Source organism: Somniosus microcephalus, unplaced genomic scaffold (assembly GCF_052327205.1).
Source record: "Somniosus microcephalus isolate GS21.2 unplaced genomic scaffold, FLI_Smic_1.0 unresolved_chr7, whole genome shotgun sequence".
NCBI lineage: Eukaryota > Metazoa > Chordata > Chondrichthyes > Squaliformes > Somniosidae > Somniosus > Somniosus microcephalus.
The window spans coordinates 2902208-2920971 of NW_028225185.1; the positions used below are offsets into that span (position 1 = coordinate 2902208).

The window sequence follows — 18764 nt, forward strand, 5'->3', positions numbered from 1 at the left end:
CCACACCCACAGACTGCGGGCTGTCAGACTGCAGGGCGATACCCAGGGCCCCCACCCACAGACTGTGGGCTGTCAGACTGCAGGGCGATACCCAGGGCCCACACCCACATACTGTGGGCTGTCAGACTGCAGGGCGATACCCAGGGCCCACACCCATACACTGTGGGCTGTCAGACAGCAGGGCGATACCCAGGGTCCACACCCACAGACTGTGGGCTGTCAGACTGCAGGGCGATACCCAGGGCCCACACCCACATACTGTGGGCTGTCAGACTGCAGGGCGATACCCAGGGCCCACGCCCACACACTGTGGGCTGTCAGACTGCAGGGCGATACCCAGGGCCCACACCCACAGACTGTGGGCTGTCAGACTGCAGGGCGATGCCCACACCCACAGACTGTGGGCTGTCAGACTGCAGGGCGATACCCAGGGCCCACACCCACAGACTGTGGGCTGTCAGACTGCAGGGCGATACCCAGGGCCCACACCCACAGACTGTGCGCTGTCAGACTGCAGGGCGATACCCAGGGCCCACACCCACACACTGTGCGCTGTCAGACTGCAGGGCGATACCCAGGGCCCACACCCACAGACTGTGGGCTGTCAGACTGCAGGGCGATACCCAGGGCACCCACCCACAGACTGTGGGCTGTCAGACTGCAGGGCGATACCCAGGGCCCACGCCCACACACTGTGGGCTGTCAGACTGCAGGGCGATACCCAGGGCCCACACCCACAGACTGTGGGCTGTCAGACTGCAGGGCGATACCCAGGGCCCCCACCCACACACTGTGGGCTGTCAGACTGCAGGGCGATACCCAGGGCCCACGCCCACAGACTGTGGGCTGTCAGACTGCAGGGCGATACCCAGGGCCCCCACCCACACACTGTGGGCTGTCAGACTGCAGGGCGATACCCAGGGCCCACGCCACAGACTGTGGGCTGTCAGACTGCAGGGCGATACCCAGGGCCCACACCCACACACTGTGGGCTGTCAGACTGCAGGGCGATACCCAGGGCCCACGCCCACACACTGTGGGCTGTCAGACTGCAGGGCGATACCCAGGGCCCACACCCACAGACTGTGGGCTGTCAGACTGCAGGGCGATACCCAGGGCCCACGCCCACACACTGTGGGCTGTCAGACTGCAGGGCGATACCCAGGGCCCACACCCACACACTGTGGGCTGTCAGACTGCAGGGCGATACCCAGGGCCCACACCCACAGACTGTGGGCTGTCAGACTGCAGGGCGATACCCAGGGCCCACACCCACAGACTGTGGGCTGTCAGACTGCAGGGCGATACCCAGGGCCCACACCCACACACTGTGGGCTGTCAGACTGCAGGGCGATACCCAGGGCCCACGCCCACACACTGTGGGCTGTCAGACTGCAGGGCGATACCCAGGGCCCACACCCACAGACTGTGGGCTGTCAGACTGCAGGGCGATACCCAGGGCCCACACCCACAGACTGTGGGCTGTCAGACTGCAGGGCGATACCCAGGGCCCACGCCCACACACTGTGGGCTGTCAGACTGCAGGGCGATACCCAGGGCCCACACCCACAGACTGTGGGCTGTCAGACTGCAGGGCGATACCCAGGGCCCCCACCCACACACTGTGGGCTGTCAGACTGCAGGGCGATACCCAGGGCCCACGCCCACAGACTGTGGGCTGTCAGACTGCAGGGCGATACCCAGGGCCCCCACCCACACACTGTGGGCTGTCAGACTGCAGGGCGATACCCAGGGCCCACGCCACAGACTGTGGGCTGTCAGACTGCAGGGCGATACCCAGGGCCCACACCCACACACTGTGGGCTGTCAGACTGCAGGGCGATACCCAGGGCCCACGCCCACACACTGTGGGCTGTCAGACTGCAGGGCGATACCCAGGGCCCACACCCACAGACTGTGGGCTGTCAGACTGCAGGGCGATACCCAGGGCCCACGCCCACACACTGTGGGCTGTCAGACTGCAGGGCGATACCCAGGGCCCACACCCACACACTGTGGGCTGTCAGACTGCAGGGCGATACCCAGGGCCCACACCCACAGACTGTGGGCTGTCAGACTGCAGGGCGATACCCAGGGCCCACACCCACAGACTGTGGGCTGTCAGACTGCAGGGCGATACCCAGGGCCCACACCCACACACTGTGGGCTGTCAGACTGCAGGGCGATACCCAGGGCCCACGCCCACACACTGTGGGCTGTCAGACTGCAGGGCGATACCCAGGGCCCACACCCACAGACTGTGGGCTGTCAGACTGCAGGGCAATACCCAGGGCCCACACCCACAGACTGTGGGCTGTCAGACTGCAGGGCGATACCCAGGGCCCACACCCACAGACTGTGGGCTGTCAGACTGCAGGGCGATACCCAGGGCCCACACCCACACACTGTGGGCTGTCAGACTGCAGGGCGATACCCAGGGCCCACACCCACAGACTGTGGGCTGTCAGACTGCAGGGCGATACCCAGGGCCCACACCCACAGACTGTGCGCTGTCAGACTGCAGGGCGATACCCAGGGCCCACACCCACACACTGTGGGCTGTCAGACTGCAGGGCGATACCCAGGGCCCACACCCACACACTGTGGGCTGTCAGACTGCAGGGCGATACCCAGGGCCCACACCCACAGACTGTGGGCTGTCAGACTGCAGGGCGATACCCAGGGCACCCGCCCACAGACTGTGGGCTGTCAGACTGCAGGGCGATACCCAGGGCCCACACCCACAGACACAGACACGCGCGCGCGCTCACACACACACACACACACCAAGCTCACGGACTGCATCATATATCCTAACTGTAAAAAATAGTTCCTTTGAACTTCTTGCAGCCCACTTATCCGCTGGGTATCTTACACAGTTCCAACTCCCGCTCCCACTCTCTGCGGTCTCGCCACACGACGCAGTGTTAAATACTTTGATATTTACAGGGTGTGTGTGGGATGCGACACCCACAGTGCAATCTTCATAAAGCTCACAGGAATATATATATCTATAAACAGGACATTCGCAGTGCCGGCTCTCTGCTCCTCCCACACCACAAGCTGCGGCCGCTGGCGTTTGGGCACGAACACTTCGGCCGGACCTTGGCCCGAGATCAGCACTCCAGCAGCGCACCAAAGGTTTTCCGGCAGTCGATGGCCTTGGCGCTCGGAGGCAGAACGCGGTCCTGCTTGAGCTGCTCCGGGGCCCAGGAACTGGCCAGGCGCGTACAGGCAGTCCGGTATCGCTTGTCAAATATACCTGATTCAAACACGGAGAGGGAGGGGAGTGGGAGTGGGGAGGGGAGAGAGGAGGAGAAGGAGAGAGAGGGGGAGCGGGGGAGGGAGAGAGGAGTGAGAGAGAGAGAGGAGTGAGAGAGAGAGAGAATGAGGAAGAGAGTGTTATTTCTAAACACTGTACAGATGAATCATCAACATCCCTTCAAACAAATACAACACAACAGTGACTGGAAACTACCCTCACACAAAACAGCAAACTCCCTGTACAAGAGAAAGCAGCAGGCAGCGAGTGGAGGAGGGGACAAAAAAGGGGCAGAGGAGAGTGATGCAGAGTGTGCACAATACAATAACCCGTGCTGTACCTGTCCTGGGAGTGTTTGATGGGGACAGTGTAGAGGGAGCTTTACTCTGTACCTAACCCGTGCTGTACCTGCCCTGGGAGTGTTTGATGGGACAGTGTAGAGGGAGCTTTACTCTGTATCTAACCCCGTGCTGTACCTGCCCTGGGAGTGTTTGATGGGACAGTGTAGAGGGAGCTTTACTCTGTATCTAACCCGTGCTGTACCTGCCCTGGGAGTGTTTGATGGGGACAGTGTAGAGGGAGCTTTACTCTATATCTAACCCGTGCTGTACCTGCCCTGGGAGTGTTTGATGGGACAGTGTACAGGGAGCTTTACTCTGTATCTAACCCGTGCTGTACCTGCCCTGGGAGTGTTTGATGGGGACAGTGTAGAGGGAGCTTTACTCTGTACCTAACCCGTGCTGTACCTGCCCTGGGAGTGTTTGATGGGACAGTGTAGAGGGAGCTTTACTCTGTATCTAACCCGTGCTGTACCTGCCCTGGGAGTGTTTGATGGGACAGTGTAGAGGGAGCTTTACTCTGTATCTAACCTGTGCTGTACCTGCCCTGGGAGTGTTTGATGGGACAGTGTAGAGGGAGCTTTACTCTGTATCTAACCCATGCTGTACCTGCCCTGGGAGTGTTTGATGGGACAGTGTAGAGGGAGCTTTACTCTGCATCTAACCCGTGCTGTACCTGCCCTGGGAGTGTTTGATGGGGACAGTGTAGAGGGAGCTTTACTCTGTATCTAACCCGTGCTGTACCTGTCCTGGGAATGTTTGATGGGACAGTGTAGAGGGAGCTTTACTCTGTATCTAACCCGTGCTGTGCCTGCCCTGGGAGTGTTTGATGGGACAGTGTAGAGGGAGCTTTACTCTGTATCTAACCCGTGCTGTACCTGCCCTGGGAGTGTTTGATGGGACAGTGTAGAGGGAGCTTTACTCTGTATCTAACCCGTGCTGTACCTGCCCTGGGAGTGTTTGACGGGACAGTGTAGAGGGAGCTTTACTCTGTATCTAACCCGTGCTGTACCTGCCCTGGGAGTGTTTGATGGGGACAGTGTAGAGGGAACTTTACTCTGTATCTAACCCGTGCTGTACCTGCCCTGGGGGTGTTTGATGGGGACAGTGTAGAGGGAGCTTTACTCTGTATCTAACCCGTGCTGTACCTGTCCTGGGAATGTTTGATGGGACAGTGTAGAGGGAGCTTTACTCTGTATCTAACCCGTGCTGTGCCTGCCCTGGGAGTGTTTGATGGGACAGTGTAGAGGGAGCTTTACTCTGTATCTAACCCGTGCTGTACCTGCCCTGGGAGTGTTTGACGGGACAGTGTAGAGGGAGCTTTACTCTGTATCTAACCCGTGCTGTACCTGCCCTGGGAGTGTTTGATGGGGACAGTGTAGAGGGAACTTTACTCTGTATCTAACCCCGTGCTGTACCTGCCCTGGGAGTGTTTGATGGGACAGTGTAGAGGGAACTTTACTCTGTATCTAACCCGTGCTGTACCTGCCCTGGGAGTGTTTGATGGGACAGTGTAGAGGGAACTTTACTCTGTATCTAACCCGTGCTGTACCTGCCCTGGGAGTGTTTGATGGGACAGTGTAGAGGGAGCTTTACTCTGTATCTAACTGTCTGTCAGTATCAGGGAGAGGGGGAGAATCTTTTGTTGACACTGATGGACCTGCAGTTTATTATCTGTGCTCCGACTGGGAATACCGGCTGGCCCAAGCCTCCTGTCCGGGCAGCCGGCTGACTCGGGACTGTCGCGACGTGCGCTGTACAGGTACTCACCGATATCCATGTTGTCCTTCCCAAGTGCTGCCATGGTCAGGAAGAGGATCTCTCTGTACAGACTCCTGCAGGAGGTAAGAGAGAGGAACAGGTTAAACACGTGCTCCCAGTCCGAGCGCAATGTCCCGCTCTTAGGCCGCGCTCTCGCTTGAGCAACCGAATCTCCCCGCCCCAATCCCACCACCACCTCTCCTGCCTCACGGTGGAGAGCTTCTCCCAGCGAACATCCAAAGGGTCCATCGAAACCCGGGTGCCACAGCTCCCGTAGTCAATGCAAAGCTATGGGCACAGTAACTACGGAAACAGAGATAACCACGACCATTCCCACACACACACAGACACAGCCACCCACACACAGACACACAGGGAGCAGGGAGGGACATTGAGGAGAGTGGTGCGGGGGAGAGTGGGGCAGAGGGAGCAAAACAGAATGGGGAGCGGGAGAGAAAGAGGGGGAGAGAGAAAGAGAGAGGGGGAGAGAAAATGAGCAAGGCGGAGAAGGAGAGAGCAAGGCGGAGAGAAAGCGAGGCAGAGTTGGGAGAGGGTGAGTGAGCGAGAGACACACACACACACGGGAGAGGGCGAGAGACACACACGCACGGGAGAGGGCGAGAGACACACACACGGGAGAGGGCGAGACACGCACACGGGAGAGGGCGAGACACACACACGGGAGGGGGCGAGAGACACACACACGGGAGAGGGCGAGACACGCACACGGGAGAGGGCGAGACACGCACACGGGAGAGGGCGAGACACACACACACGGGAGGGGGCGAGAGACACACACACGGGAGAGGGCGAGACACGCACACGGGAGAGGGCGAGAGACACACACACACACGGGAGAGGGCGAGAGAGAGACACACACGCACGGGAGAGGGCGAGACACACACACACGGGAGAGGGCGAGAGACACACACACGGGAGAGGGCGAGACACGCACACGGGAGAGGGCGAGACACACACACACGGGAGGGGGCGAGAGACACGCACACGGGAGAGGGCGAGACACGCACACGGGAGAGGGCGAGAGACACACACACGGGAGAGGGCGAGACACGCACACGGGAGAGGGCGAGAGACACACACACACACGGGAGAGGGCGAGAGAGAAACACACACACACGGGAGAGGGCGAGAGACACACACACGGGAGAGGGCGAGAGACACACACACACGGGAGAGGGCGAGAGACACACACACACATGGGAGAGAGCGAGAGACACACACACACACACACACGGGAGAGGGCGAGAGACACACGCACGGGAGAGGGCGAGAGACACACACGCACGGGAGAGGGCGAGAGACACACACGCACGGGAGAGGGCGAGAGAGACACACGCACGGGAGAGGGCGAGAGACACGCACGGGAGAGGGCGAGAGACACACGCACGGGAGAGGGCGAGAGACACACACGCACGGGAGAGGGCGAGAGACACACACGCACGGGAGAGGGCGAGAGACACACACGCACGGGAGAGGGCGAGAGACACACACGCACGGGAGAGGGCGAGAGACACACACGCACGGGAGAGGGCGAGAGACACACACGCACGGGAGAGGGCGAGAGACACACGCACGGGAGAGGGCGAGAGACACACGCACGGGAGAGGGCGAGAGACACACGCACGGGAGAGGGCGAGAGACACGCACGGGAGAGGGCGAGAGACACACACGCACGGGAGAGGGCGAGAGACACACGCACGGGAGAGGGCGAGAGACACACACACACGGGAGAGGGCGAGAGACACACACACACGGGAGAGGGCGAGAGACACACACACACACACACACGGGAGAGGGCGAGAGACACACACACACGGGAGAGGGCGAGAGACACACAAACACACGGGAGAGAGCGAGAGAGACACACACACACACGGGAGAGGGCGAGAGACACACACACGGGAGAGAGCGAGAGAGACACACACACACACGGGAGAGGGCGAGAGACACACACACACGGGAGAGGGCGAGAGACACACACACACGGGAGAGGGCGAGAGACACACACACACACACACACGGGAGAGGGCGAGAGAGACACACACACACGGGAGAGGGCGAGAGACACACACACACGGGAGAGGGAGAGAGACACACACACGGGAGAGGGCGAGAGACACACACACACACACGGGAAAGGGCGAGAGACACACACACACGGGAGAGGGCGAGAGACACACACACACACACGGGAGAGAGCGAGAGAGACACACACACACACACGGGAGAGGGCGAGAGACACACACACACACACGGGAGAGAGCGAGAGAGACACACACACACACGGGAGAGGGCGAGAGACACACACACACGGGAGAGGGCGAGAGACACACACACACGGGAGAGGGCGAGAGACACACACACACGGGAGAGGGCGAGAGACACACACACACGGGAGAGGGCGAGAGACACACACACGGGAGAGGGCGAGAGACACACACACGGGAGAGGGCGAGAGAGACACACACACACACGGGAGAGGGCGAGAGACACACACACACGGGAGAGGGCGAGAGACACACACACACGGGAGAGGGCGAGAGACACACACACACACGGGAGAGGGCGAGAGACACACACACGGGAGAGGGCGAGAGACACACACACACGGGAGAGGGCGAGAGACACACACACACGGGAGAGGGCGAGAGACACACACACACACGGGAGAGGGCGAGACACACACACACGGGAGAGGGCGAGAGACACACACACACACACACACGGGAGAGGGCGAGAGACACACACACACGGGAGAGGGCGAGAGACACACACACACGGGAGAGGGCGAGAGACACACACACACGGGAGAGGGCGAGAGACACACACACACGGGAGAGGGCGAGAGACACACACACACACGGGAGAGGGCGAGAGACACACACACACACGGGAGAGGGCGAGAGACACACACACACGGGAGAGGGCGAGAGACACACACACACGGGAGAGGGCGAGAGACACACACACACGGGAGAGGGCGAGAGACACACACACACACACGGGAGAGGGCGAGAGACACACACACACGGGAGAGGGCGAGAGACACACACACACACGGGAGAGGGCGAGAGACACACACACGGGAGAGAGCGAGAGACACACACACACACGGGAGAGAGCGAGAGACACACACACACACGGGAGAGGGCGAGAGACACACACACACACACGGGAGAGAGCGAGAGACACACACACACACGGGAGAGGGCGAGAGACACACACACACACACGGGAGAGGGCGAGAGACACACACACACACACATGGGAGAGGGCGAGAGACACACACACACACGGGAGAGGGCGAGAGACACACACACACACACACAGGAGAGGGCGAGAGACACACACACACGGGAGAGAGCGAGAGACACACACACACGGGAGAGAGCGAGAGACACACACACACGGGAGAGGCCGAGAGACACACACACACACGGGAGAGGGCGAGAGACACACACACACGGGAGAGGGCGAGAGACACACACACACGGGAGAGGCCGAGAGACACACACACACGGGAGAGGGCGAGAGACACACACACACGGGAGAGGGCGAGAGACACACACACACACACGGGAGAGAGCGAGAGACACACACACACACACGGGAGAGGGCGAGAGACACACACACGGGAGAGGGCGAGAGACACACACACGGGAGAGGGCGAGAGACACACACACACGGGAGAGAGCGAGAGACACACACACACGGGAGAGGGCGAGAGACACACACACGGGAGAGGGCGAGAGAGACACACACACACACGGGAGAGGGCGAGAGACACACACACACACGGGAGAGAGCGAGACACACACACGGGAGAGGGCGAGACACACACACACGGGAGAGGGCGAGAGACACACACACACACGGGAGAGGGCGAGAGACACACACACGGGAGAGGGCAAGAGACACACACACACACGGGAGAGGGCGAGACACACACACACGGGAGAGGGCGAGAGACACACACACACGGGAGAGGGCGAGAGACACACACACACGGGAGAGGCCGAGAGACACACACACACGGGAGAGGGCGAGAGACACACACACACGGGAGAGGGCGAGAGACACACACACACACACGGGAGAGAGCGAGAGACACACACACACACGGGAGAGGGCGAGAGACACACACACGGGAGAGGGCGAGAGACACACACACGGGAGAGGGCGAGAGACACACACACACGGGAGAGAGCGAGAGACACACACACACGGGAGAGGGCGAGAGACACACACACACGGGAGAGGGCGAGAGACACACACACACGGGAGAGGGCGAGAGACACACACACACGGGAGAGGGCGAGAGACACACACACACACACGGGAGAGAGCGAGAGACACACACACACGGGAGAGGGCGAGAGACACACACACACGGGAGAGGGCGAGAGAGACACACACACACGGGAGAGGGCGAGAGACACACACGGGAGAGGGCGAGAGACACACACACACACACACGGGAGAGGGCGAGAGACACACACACACACGGGAGAGGGCGAGAGACACACACACACACGGGAGAGGGCGAGAGACACACACACACGGGAGAGGGCGAGAGACACACACACACGGGAGAGGGCGAGAGACACACACACACGGGAGAGGGCGAGAGACACACACACACGGGAGAGGGCGAGAGACACACACACGGGAGAGGGCGAGAGACACACACACACACGGGAGAGGGCGAGAGACACACACGGGAGAGGGCGAGAGACACACACGGGAGAGGGCGAGAGACACACACACACACGGGAGAGGGCGAGAGACACACACACACACGGGAGAGGGCGAGAGACACACACACACGGGAGAGGGCGAGAGACACACACACACGGGAGAGGGCGAGAGACACACACACACGGGAGAGGGCGAGAGACACACACACACACACACGGGAGAGGGCGAGAGACACACACACACACGGGAGAGGGCGAGAGACACACACACACACGGGAGAGGGCGAGAGACACACACACACACGGGAGAGGGCGAGAGACACACACACACACGGGAGAGGGCGAGAGACACACACACACACGGGAGAGGGCGAGAGACACACACACACACGGGAGAGGGCGAGAGACACACACACACGGGAGAGGGCGAGAGACACACGGGAGAGGGCGAGAGACACACACACACACGGGAGAGGGCGAGAGACACACACACACGGGAGAGGGCAAGAGACACACACACACGGGAGAGGGCGAGAGACACACACACACGGGAGAGGGCGAGAGACACACACACACGGGAGAGGGCGAGAGACACACACACACGGGAGAGGGCGAGAGACACACACACACGGGAGAGGGCGAGAGACACACACACACGGGAGAGGGCGAGAGACACACACACACGGGAGAGGGCGAGAGACACACACACACGGGAGAGGGCGAGAGACACACACACACACACGGGAGAGGGCGAGAGACACACACACGGGAGAGGGCGAGAGAGACACACACACGGGAGAGGGCGAGAGAGAGACACACACACACGGGAGAGGGCGAGAGACACACACACACACACGGGAGAGGGCGAGAGACACACACACACACGGGAGAGGGCGAGAGACACACACACACACGGGAGAGGGCGAGAGACACACACACACACACGGGAGAGGGCGAGAGACACACACACACGGGAGAGGGCTAGAGAGACACACAGACGGGAGAGGGCGAGAGACACACACACGGGAGAGGGCGAGAGACACACACACACACGGGAGAGAGCGAGAGACACACACACACGGGAGAGGGCGAGAGACACACACACGGGAGAGGGCGAGAGAGACACACACGGGAGAGGGCGAGAGAGACACACACACACACGGGAGAGGGCGAGAGACACACACACACACACGGGAGAGAGCGAGAGACACACACACACGGGAGAGGGCGAGAGACACACGGGAGAGGGCGAGAGACACACACACACACGGGAGAGGGCGAGAGACACACACACGGGAGAGGGCGAGAGACACACACACACGGGAGAGGGCGAGAGACACACACACACACGGGAGAGCGCGAGAGAGACACACACACACGGGAGAGGGCGAGAGAGACACACACACACGGGAGAGGGCGAGAGACACACACACGGGAGAGGGCGAGAGACACACACACGGGAGAGGGCGAGAGACACACACACACACGGGAGAGGGCGAGAGACACACACACACACACGGGAGAGGGCGAGACACACACACACACACGGGAGAGGGCGAGACACACACACACATGGGAGAGGGCGAGAGACACACACACACACGGGAGAGAGCGAGAGAGACACACACACCACACGGGAGAGGGCGAGAGAGACACACACACACACGGGAGAGGGCGAGAGACACACACACACACACACGGGAGAGGGCGAGAGACACACACACGGGAGAGGGCGAGAGAGACACACACACGGGAGAGGGAGAGAGACACACACACGGGAGAGGGCGAGAGACACACACACGGGAGAGGGCGAGAGACACACACACACACGGGAGAGGGCGAGAGACACACACACACACACACGGGAGAGAGCGAGAGACACACACACACGGGAGAGGGCGAGAGACACACACACACACGGGAGAGGGCGAGAGACACACACACACACGGGAGAGGGCGAGAGAGACACACACACACACACGGGAGAGGGCGAGACACACACACACACGGGAGAGGGCGAGAGACACACACACACACACGGGAGAGGGCGAGAGACACACACACACACGGGAGAGAGCGAGAGAGACACACACACACACGGGAGAGGGCGAGAGACACACACACACGGGAGAGGGCGAGAGACACACACACACGGGAGAGGGCGAGAGACACACACACACGGGAGAGGGCGAGAGACACACACACACGGGAGAGGGCGAGAGACACACACACACGGGAGAGGGCGAGAGACACACACACACGGGAGAGGGCGAGAGACACACACACGGGAGAGGGCGAGAGACACACACACACGGGAGAGGGCGAGAGACACACACACACGGGAGAGAGCGAGAGACACACACACACACGGGAGAGGGCGAGAGACACACACACACGGGAGAGGGCGAGAGAGACACACACACACACGGGAGAGGGCGAGAGACACACACACACGGGAGAGGGCGAGAGACACACACACACACGGGAGAGGGCGAGAGAGACACACACACGGGAGAGGGCGAGAGACACACACACACGGGAGAGGGCGAGAGACACACACACACGGGAGAGGGCGAGAGACACACACACACGGGAGAGGGCGAGAGACACACACACGGGAGAGGGCGAGAGAGAGACACACACACACGGGAGAGGGCGAGAGACACACACACACACACGGGAGAGGGCGAGAGACACACACACACATGGGAGAGGGCTAGAGAGACACACACACGGGAGAGGGCGAGAGACACACACACGGGAGAGTGCGAGAGACACACACACACGGGAGAGGGCGAGAGACACACACACACGGGAGAGGGCGAGAGACACACACACGGGAGAGGGCGAGAGAGACACACACACACACGGGAGAGGGCGAGAGACACACACACACGGGAGAGAGCGAGAGACACACACACACGGGAGAGGGCGAGAGACACACACGGGAGAGGGCGAGAGACACACACACACGGGAGAGGGCGAGAGACACACACACACACGGGAGAGGGCGAGAGACACACACACGGGAGAGGGCAAGAGACACACACACACACGGGAGAGGGCGAGACACACACACACGGGAGAGGGCGAGAGACACACACACACGGGAGAGGGCGAGAGACACACACACACGGGAGAGGGCCGAGAGACACACACACACGGGAGAGGGCGAGAGACACACACACACGGGAGAGGGCGAGAGACACACACACACGGGAGAGGGCGAGAGACACACACACACGGGAGAGGGCGAGAGACACACACACACGGGAGAGGGCGAGAGACACACACACACGGGAGAGGGCGAGAGACCACACACACACACACGGGAGAGAGCGAGAGACACACACACACACGGGAGAGGGCGAGAGACACACACACGGGAGAGGGCGAGAGACACACACACGGGAGAGGGCGAGAGACACACACACACGGGAGAGAGCGAGAGACACACACACACGGGAGAGGGCGAGAGACACACACACACGGGAGAGGGCGAGAGACACACACACACGGGAGAGGGCGAGAGACACACACACACGGGAGAGGGCGAGAGACACACACACACACGGGAGAGGGGAGAGACACACACACACGGGAGAGGGCGAGAGACACACACACACGGGAGAGGGCGAGAGACACACACACACGGGAGAGGGCGAGAGACACACACACACACGGGAGAGGGCGAGACACACACACGGGAGAGGGCGAGAGACACACACACGGGAGAGGGCGAGAGACACACACACACACGGGAGAGGGCGAGAGACACACACGGGAGAGGGCGAGAGACACACACACACGGGAGAGGGCGAGAGACACACACACACGGGAGAGGGCGAGAGACACACACACACGGGAGAGGGCGAGAGACACACACGGGAGAGGGCGAGAGACACACACACACACGGGAGAGGGCGAGAGACACACACACACACACGGGAGAGGGCGAGAGACACACACACACGGGAGAGGGCGAGAGACACACACACACGGGAGAGGGCGAGAGACACACACGGGAGAGGGCGAGAGACACACACACGGGAGAGGGCGAGAGACACACACACACACGGGAGAGGGCGAGAGACACACACGGGAGAGGGCGAGACACACACACGGGAGAGGGCGAGAGACACACACACACGGGAGAGGGCGAGAGACACACACACACGGGAGAGGGCGAGAGACACACACACACACGGGAGAGGGCGAGAGACACACACGCGAGAGGGCGAGAGACACACACACACGGGAGAGGGCGAGAGACACACACACACGGGAGAGGGCGAGAGACAGACACACACGGGAGAGGGCGAGAGACACACACACACACACGGGAGAGGGCGAGAGACACACACACACACGGGAGAGGGCGAGAGACACACACGGGAGAGGGCGAGAGACACACACACACGGGAGAGGGCGAGAGACACACACACACGGGAGAGGGCGAGAGACACACACACACGGGAGAGGGCGAGAGACACACACACACACGGGAGAGGGCGAGAGACACACACACACGGGAGAGGGCGAGAGACACACACACACGGGAGAGGGCGAGAGACACACACACACGGGAGAGGGCGAGAGACACACACACACGGGAGAGGGCGAGAGACACACACACACACACGGGAGAGGGCGAGAGACACACACACGGGAGAGGGCGAGAGAGACACACACACACGGGAGAGGGCGAGAGAGAGACACACACACACGGGAGAGGGCGAGAGACACACACACACACGGGAGAGGGCGAGAGACACACACACACACGGGAGAGGGCGAGAGACACACACACACGGGAGAGGGCGAGAGAGAGACACACACACACACGGGAGAGGGCGAGAGACACACACACACACACACGGGAGAGGGCGAGAGACACACACACACGGGAGAGGGCTAGAGAGACACACAGACGGGAGAGGGCGAGAGACACACACACACACGGGAGAGGGCGAGAGACACACACACACACGGGAGAGAGCGAGAGACACACACACACGGGAGAGGGCGAGAGACACACACACGGGAGAGGGCGAGAGAGACACACACGGGAGAGGGCGAGAGACACACACACGGGAGAGGGCGAGAGAGACACACACACACACGGGAGAGGGCGAGAGACACACACACACACACGGGAGAGAGCGAGAGACACACACACACGGGAGAGGGCGAGAGACACACACGGGAGAGGGCGAGAGACACACACACGGGAGAGGGCGAGAGACACACACACACGGGAGAGGGCGAGAGAGAGACACACACACACGGGAGAGCGCGAGAGACACACACACACACGGGAGAGAGCGAGAGAGAGACACACACACACGGGAGAGGGCGAGAGAGACACACACACACGGGAGAGGGCGAGAGACACACACACGGGAGAGGGCGAGAGACACACACACACGGGAGAGGGCGAGAGACACACACACACGGGAGAGGGCGAGAGACACACACACACACGGGAGAGGGCGAGAGACACACACACACACACGGGAGAGGGCGAGACACACACACACACACATGGGAGAGGGCGAGAGACACACACACACACGGGAGAGAGCGAGAGAGACACACACACACACACGGGAGAGGGCGAGAGAGACACACACACACACGGGAGAGGGCGAGAGACACACACACACACACACGGGAGAGGGCGAGAGACACACACACACGGGAGAGGGCGAGAGAGACACACACACGGGAGAGGGAGAGAGACACACACACGGGAGAGGGCGAGAGACACACACGGGAGAGGGCGAGAGACACACACACACGGGAGAGGGCGAGAGACACACACACACACACGGGAGAGAGCGAGAGACACACACACACGGGAGAGGGCGAGAGACACACACACACACGGGAGAGGGCGAGAGACACACACACACACGGGAGAGGGCGAGAGAGACACACACACACACACGGGAGAGGGCGAGACACACACACACACGGGAGAGGGCGAGAGACACACACACACACGGGAGAGGGCGAGAGACACACACACACGGGAGAGAGCGAGAGAGACACACACACACGGGAGAGGGCGAGAGACACACACACACGGGAGAGGGCGAGAGACACACACACACGGGAGAGGGCGAGAGACACACACACACGGGAGAGGGCGAGAGACACACACACACGGGAGAGGGCGAGAGACACACACACACGGGAGAGGGCGAGAGACACACACACACGGGAGAGGGCGAGAGACACACACACACGGGAGAGGGCGAGAGACACACACACACGGGAGAGAGCGAGAGACACACACACACGGGAGAGGGCGAGAGACACACACACACGGGAGAGGGCGAGAGAGACACACACACACACGGGAGAGGGCGAGAGACACACACACACGGGAGAGGGCGAGAGACACACACACACGGGAGAGGGCGAGAGACACACACACGGGAGAGGGCGAGAGAGAGACACACACACACGGGAGAGGGCGAGAGACACACACACACACGGGAGAGGGCGAGAGACACACACACACATGGGAGAGGGCTAGAGAGACACACACACGGGAGAGGGCGAGAGACACACACACGGGAGAGTGCGAGAGACACACACACACGGAGAGGGCGAGAGACACACACACACGGGAGAGGGCGAGAGACACACACACACACGGGAGAGGGCGAGAGACACACACACGGGAGAGGGCAAGAGACACACACACACACGGGAGAGGGCGAGACACACACACACGGGAGAGGGCGAGAGACACACACACACGGGAGAGGGCGAGAGACACACACACGGGAGAGGGCGAGAGACACACACACACGGGAGAGGGCGAGAGACACACACACACGGGGAGAGAGCGAGAGACACACACACACACGGGAGAGGGCGAGAGACACACACACACGGGAGAGGGCGAGAGAGACACACACACACACGGGAGAGGGCGAGAGACACACACACACGGGAGAGGGCGAGAGACACACACACACGGGAGAGGGCGAGAGACAAACACACGGGAGAGGGCGAGAGAGAGACACACACACACGGGAGAGGGCGAGAGACACACACACACACACGGAGAGGGCGAGAGACACACACACACATGGGAGAGGGCTAGAGAGACACACACACGGAGAGGGCGAGAGACACACACACGGGAGAGTGCGAGAGACACACACACACGGGAGAGGGCGAGAGACACACACACACGGGAGAGGGCGAGAGACACACACACACGGGAGAGGGCGAGAGACACACACACACACGGGAGAGGGCGAGAGACACACACGGGAGAGGGCAAGAGACACACACACACACGGGAGAGGGCGAGACACACACACACGGGAGAGGGCGAGAGACACACACACACGGGAGAGGGCGAGAGACACACACACACGGGAGAGGGCGAGAGACACACACACACGGGAGAGGGCGAGAGACACACACACACGGGAGAGGGCGAGAGACACACACACACGGGAGAGGGCGAGAGAGAGACACACACACACGGGAGAGAGCGAGAGACACACACACACGGGAGAGGGCGAGAGAGACACACACACACACGGGAGAGGGCGAGAGACACACACACGGGAGAGGGCGAGAGAGACACACACACGGGAGAGGGCGAGAGACACACCCACACGGGAGAGGGCGAGAGACACACACACACACGGGAGGGGGCGAGAGACACACACGCACGGGAGAGAGGCGAGAGAGACACACACACACACACACACGGGAGAGGGCGAGACACACACACACATGGGAGAGGGCGAGAGACACACACACACACGGGAGAGAGCGAGAGAGGCACACACACACACACGGGAGAGGGCGAGAGAGACACACACACACACGGGAGAGGGCGAGAGACACACACACGGGAGAGGGCGAGAGAGACACACACACGGGAGAGGGAGAGAGACACACACACGGGAGAGGGCGAGAGACACACACACGGGAGAGGGCGAGAGACACACACACGGGAGAGGGCGAGAGACACACACACGGGAGAGGGCGAGAGACACACACACGGGAGAGGGCGAGAGACACACACACACGGGAGAGGGCGAGAGAGACACACACACACACACGGGAGAGGGCGAGAGACACACACACACACACGGAGAGAGCGAGAGACACACACACACGGGAGAGGGCGAGAGACACACACACACGGGAGAGGGCGAGAGACACACACACACACGGGAGAGGGCGAGAGAGACACACACACACGGGAGAGGGCGAGACACACACACACACGGGAGAGGGCGAGAGACACACACACACGGAGAGGGCGAGAGACACACACACACGGGAGAGGGCGAGAGACACACACACACACACGGGAGAGGGCGAGAGACACACACACACACGGGAGAGGGTGAGACACTCAGCCTCCTACCTCTGTAGCGGAGGCTCTGATGTCTGGCGGCTCAGTGTCTCCAGGATCAGGTTGATGGCTTTATGCACCTCGTTTAAGCCGACGTAGCGGACCACCTCCTCCAGGTAGCGCAGTGTGAAGGGCTGGTTCACCGTCCTCCACAGGTGTATGGGCATCTGACCTGCAAACAACACACCTAGCAGTCAGCCCGGGCCTGTACCTGTGAAAGGGAGTCCGTCACCTGTTGGGATCCAGCGGACCCCTCCTGGCCGCTCCCCTCTCCGGACTCGCGCTGG

The 18764-nt window shown here is 61.4% G+C and overlaps 1 protein-coding gene across 4 annotated transcripts in view; it reads right to left on the reverse strand.

Moving 5' to 3' along the window:
* Window positions 1-373: 373 nt before the first annotated feature.
* Window positions 374-18764, reverse strand: part of dennd4b (DENN/MADD domain containing 4B) — a 96511-nt gene continuing 78120 nt past the window's right edge. For all 4 annotated transcript variants that reach the window (XM_085978456.1, XM_085978457.1, XM_085978455.1 and 1 more), the window contains 3 exons: window positions 18490-18649; window positions 5371-5435; window positions 374-3262 (listed from right to left, as the gene is read on the reverse strand). In XM_085978456.1, the coding sequence (XP_085834582.1) occupies window positions 3117-3262; window positions 5371-5435; window positions 18490-18649 (371 nt within the window). In that variant the 3' untranslated portion in view covers window positions 374-3116. The remainder of the gene's footprint in view (window positions 3263-5370; window positions 5436-18489; window positions 18650-18764) is intronic.